Source organism: Rhagoletis zephyria, unplaced genomic scaffold (assembly GCF_001687245.7).
Source record: "Rhagoletis zephyria isolate East Lansing unplaced genomic scaffold, Rhagoletis_zephyria_1.1 Rzeph_scaffold_02571, whole genome shotgun sequence".
In the NCBI taxonomy this organism is placed as follows: domain Eukaryota; kingdom Metazoa; phylum Arthropoda; class Insecta; order Diptera; family Tephritidae; genus Rhagoletis; species Rhagoletis zephyria.
In genome coordinates, this window is record NW_016159655.1 from 68,133 (window position 1) to 73,453 (window position 5,321).

The 5,321-nt window shown below is 35.1% G+C and overlaps 1 protein-coding gene and 1 pseudogene across 1 annotated transcript in view; one reads left to right on the top strand and one right to left on the bottom strand.

The window, feature by feature from the left end:
- The window catches only part of LOC108367161 (uncharacterized), a gene marked incomplete at its 3' end in the record, with an annotated part of 64,549 nt that extends 60,809 nt beyond the window's left edge, over positions 1 to 3,740 (bottom strand). Inside the window, exons 1-2 of the mRNA XM_017621757.1 lie at positions 3,731 to 3,740; positions 2,370 to 2,492 (exon numbers count right to left, since the gene is read on the bottom strand). Coding sequence (XP_017477246.1) covers positions 2,370 to 2,492; positions 3,731 to 3,740 — 133 coding nt within the window. The remainder of the gene's footprint in view (positions 1 to 2,369; positions 2,493 to 3,730) is intronic.
- Positions 3,741 to 3,771: 31 nt separating this feature from the next.
- On the top strand, positions 3,772 to 4,620 carry LOC108367162 (serine/threonine-protein phosphatase 2A regulatory subunit B'' subunit gamma pseudogene; annotated as a pseudogene).
- Positions 4,621 to 5,321: the final 701 nt, after the last annotated feature.

Genomic DNA, 5,321 nt, shown 5'->3' on the forward strand with positions numbered 1-5,321 from the left:
CCCTAAATTTCATTCTGGCTACGCCGATGGCTCCAATACAAAATATTTGAACTTCTTTTACCAGCACGTCGGATAAATTATAAGTTTTTTGATTTGAGGATTTAAAAAATTATATAACTTTTCCTCATAACTTTCTGTTTCGTTTACATTAACAACGCTATGAGTACATTCATTTAAATCTTTTTCAAAATAGGCTCAGGCTGCAATTTTAAAATCGCAGTTTCAAGCTTCTTGTTAATTGTAGTCAAAACAGCATTTTACAAAAATCACACTTCAAATTCATAAACAAGTTCATACTATCAATTCGATATTTAAAATTATTCGAGATCCCGGGATTAATGCAAGGAAATCCCGGGATTTTCACGACCTCAAAAACACCGAAATTTCGGGGTCCCGGTATTGGCATCCCTAGTATGTACGGAAGGGTGCAGAAAAGAACCCTGCTGTGTAAATTGAGACAGTCTTAAGTTAATTTTGAGTTTTAATAATTACTACGTGACCGGGCTTAAACTGGTACAATTGTACATGAAGTTCATATTGTGACCATTTAGACTAGTTTAAAACTAGCTTGAACTGCAAAAGACGCCAATCGTCATAGACGAGTTCAATTGCCTTCGAAGTATATATTTGCAACAGCACTTAAAGCAAGACAATTTGTTCGATATAAGGTTGGATTTCCACGCTCTTAAAAGGCGATAATCCAGCTATAGTCTTGATATAGTCTTGATATATTCCAAATTTACTGCCTGGTATGCGCGTCAGTTATTACAAGTGAACTCACAAATGACCATCTTTTATGTTTATGTATTGTACATATGTACGTAAAGTTTTATAAATTCATGTAGATACTTTTGATTTGAACGTACAACGACCGTGCTTGTTGAGGAGATTAATGTAAGAAATTTAATTTTATCAGGCAAATTTATCTTCAATTTCCCATCGGATGATGAATCGCAAATTCAACACAATAAAAATCAACAATTTTTACCGCATTATTAATTTCTATTAATTTTTATCCAACCATTAAAGAAATCGAAAGTTAATAGTTAACCTGTGCCATACAAAAACGTTTTTAAGGTATCCCAAACTCTCGTCCTCTTAAGAAACCACCCAGCAGCTTTCCAGTTGGACTGCCGGTCATGATTAATGGGCCTCACCGGGCCCAGTAGGGCTCATTCTAGCGTTAATATGTACTTTCAGGGCAGGATAGTTTGAACAATGTCTACATCGCTTCTGCGCTATACACCAGAACGGTAATGCTGGGTGATCTATAGACAAGTCGGCCAAGAGAAAATTCGGGCCCTATATTAAATATATGCTGCTCCACCCCCAAAAAATTTATGAACTTAGCAAAATAATTTTATTTTCTACAGAAAAAATTAACAAAGTATAGTTTCATTTGTACATGCAGTTAAAACAGAGATGAAAATTGCCGAATTTTTTTAATTAAAAAATATCAACATTTCAAAAATGCTGGACCCTTTTATAGAGGAGTTCTCGTTATTATCGTGGAGGATACCCCGCAATCTACCTTCTCCTTAACTTTCAAGTGCTCGGTAGTCTAAATTTTTAATAAACACAAAATATAATGTTAATGTGGATCGGTTTCTCTTTTAGTAATCTATGTACATCCACTTTTAAGTATTGATCGATACTCGGTACCGAAATATTTAAGTTTCTAAAAAAGCGCACATAGACCAAAAAATATGGAAATGAAAAATGTACCTGTGGATGTGGAATAACTTCTTATTTTTTTCAAAAAAGCGTTGCCACCTGATAAAAAAATTAAATTCAATTTATTTTTAAGTAATAGTTGGGGGAATCGGAGTAGGTGGCTACCCTACTAAAAAAAAAATCAATTTTTTGTTTATACTATGCACTTTCGTTTGGGATCTAAATTTTTCATCCAACAAACAGCGAAGATCTTATAGTTATTAAACAGGTGGCAACCCTACTCAGAAAAATAATGCATTCTTCATATCTAGAGATTAAGGGCCAGTTTCTGAGTGCCAGTTTAAACTTCGATTAAGTAAACTGAGTTTAAACTGAACAGCTGGCTGACGTTTGATTGGCTGATCTTAGTTTAAAACAGCCAAATCGGGCGTTTAAACTTAGTTTAAACCATGGTTGTGCACTGAAAAACCTGCCCTAAGTATTTTCATTTGACAGTGACGGTGCAGAACTGGCGCCTAGGCTTCAATATATATAGTAATTTTCTTAACAGGTGGCAACCCTATTCAAAAAATAAGACATTCGAGCTTTTCCAGAGGACATATATCCTGGGAGCATATTCGTTTAACTAAATTGAATACCTATTTATTAGAAAAATTTATTATATTTTCAAGTTCTTAAATTTACTTTCCACATACCTGGTATAGGCCCACATACTCTCGGTATTATTTCTAAAATAGCCGAACACGAGGGATCTTCGAAACATAGCTGTCGCGCTAAAATACAGTTCAGTATTGCCGACGCAACTTTTATGTTAGAACCTGTAAGTAAAAGGAAAATTGTATGTCATTAGTCACTGAGTTTTAATAAAATTATGTACGTGAATTTCAAATATTTAAGTAGGTACTTTTTAATCGATTTCAAACTATGAGGAAGTTAATTATTCGCCGTGTATACAAGTTAGTTGGCCTTCAAATTTAGATGAAATTTTCCAGGTTGAGGAACACGCCATTATATCTATTGAGTAGTTGAACTTATTTAGGTCCAGTTTTCAGTGCAAGTTTAAACTTAGATCACGTAAACTGCGTTTATCTTGAAAAGCTGGCTCTACCAACTATAATGATATAATATTAAGTAATAGGTAAAAAGGCATGAGGGTAAATAGGTGCCTGTGATGCACAAAATTAAGTATGAATGTGACAACACTATAACTAAAACGTAATATGATAAACAACTAATTTTCCATTTAATAAATGATGCCGCTGATGCTAATTTAATAAAAAAATTTAATTAAAAATTTAAATTTTTTATATTATACAATAGATTAGTAAATTTTTTATTTCAAACACCCTGTTAGCAAAGCTTCAAACCTTGCACGTTGCCACCACGATCACTTGCGTAGTCAACTTCGACAACAACAGCGAAGCTTATATGTGCTCCACATTGGCGATCAAAATCGACAGTTTTGCTCGAATTTCCCCTGTTTGGCCGTGGGACCGCTCCTTTTCCTCAATCAAGTGTCAAACACAAAAATTTTTGTTATTGACTGTCAGTCAGAGGCCATATTAATTTTTAACTGATAGTGTGTACCAAATAGAGTCCGTCAAGCGAAATATTCGCAGCCTACACACATGTGTTAAGTAACCGTATGTACTTACAGCAGTGTAAATAGGAAGATATTTTCGAATATTATCAAAGCAATGTTGAAAATTGACGCAAATCACAATTTTTTGAAAGTGTTTAGATTGCTATGAGATGCAACGTTGTCTCTGGGACAAAATTAGTCCAGAGTACTGTTGCGTGAAAGAAAAATGATATATATTATTAAAATAAAATTAAATTAAATAAAATCATATATAATAGCTAGTGCGATAATAAATAAAGCACATCCGACCCTTAATCCTTCATATTTCCTTGATGAATTTCGCAGTTTGAATGATAGTTTGACTGCTACAATGCGTTAGCCAAAACACATAAATTCTTGACTGCCAAACTTGATCGACAATGTGTGGCACCCTTTATTATTGATAGTTGACGTAATCAGCTGTTGACTATTTACTTTTATTCATTGTAAAAGTGGTTTTTACATAAAAGTTTAAAGAATGGAACTAGATCCGGATATTGTTAAAGAATTTGAAAATCTTGATGTGTCTACGCAGAAACCAAGTGAAGAAGAGTTGCGCAGCTTTGATGCGGATGCGCCACTCAAGCCCACTGCACAATTGCAACATCACACTTATTCAACGATACCGAAATTTTTTCATGCGCCCCCACCACCAAACAATACCCTACGACAAAATCTGCGCAAAGAGGCGCACTCACTATTCCTGCAGAAGCGTTCTCAAGAATTGCTAGACAACGATGAGCTAAGCGCCTTGTGGACGCTATTGGAGAAGCATTGCACGCAGGTAACGCCGTTGGGGCAACAACTTATCGACTACGATGATTACCTAAAGCTGCTGGAAGCGGTGAGTGTAAAATGTCGCAAATATCTGACGGCGCGTCTCTATGCCAAATTGTTGTGCCATTCCATGTATCCAGGTGAGTGCCAAGACAACTAAGTTGGTTTGTGCATAAATTTAAATTAAATTAACGTTTGCAGGCAAAGTAGAAATCGCTTCCATCTTCAATTATACAATGCGTAAAGTGTGGCTGACGCAAGGGCGCATCGGTTTATCATTTTACGATGAAATAGGTCAAGGGTACCTGCGCGAAATCGATATGGAAAATTACATCATTGACATCATACCAACGCTAGCGCAGATTAGCAGTTGCGTGCAGCCTTCCTTCCAAAGTTTCTATGTTTGTACAGTCGTGAAAAAGTTTTTCTTTTTTCTTGATCCGCTGCATACGGGACGCATACGCATACGTGACATACTGGCTTCAGGTCTGCTAACCGAATTGCTCGAATTGCGCGATGAGGAGGCNCAGAGCAGCGATAAGGAGTAATTACGTGTAAGTGTAGTTTGTTGATATAGCAGATGCGACAGCGATTACGTCAAGTCCACCTGTGGGTGTGACGCTTAGTAGATGTACAGCGATTGATAAGAAATACATAATGGCTTTGAAATTAGATTTTGAAGATATGTACAATCAAATTTTAGCATTGCCTTCGTGCTAAACACAAACAATTCATTGGTTCTTGTTAAGGCTACTATTTAAAACCTATCAAAATGTTGCCATTTACTGAGTTGCTTTTTATTTTCGAGTACTAATTAAATTTTGTAGCGTTTTCTTTTCTGAAAGTAATGTTGCATTTATTCTGCCCTGCGCCAGGGCTGTAAAGTTTTTGTGTTCTTTTCTCAGTGTCTTCGCATGCATATTGCATGCTCTTTCTTTAAAATGTGGCACTCTGATGATGTTGCCATATATGTAAGTCGGTGAAATTTTTTTCGGGAAAAGAAAACGCCATTAGCGTAAATAATTTTTGTTAATGCGCTTCATTTGTGTACTTAAGTTAAACAATTAAGATAAGTTATGCTATTAAGCTATACGACTCAAATATATGTATTAAACCTTTAGTGCAAATTTTAAAGTAATGCTAATTAAATTTAAATGTATAAAATTAAGAGTTAATAAAGTTGTGTTTACCGTTTTAAAATTACTTTAGATATAGTAAACAATTGAATTTCTCCTAGTATGATATACTA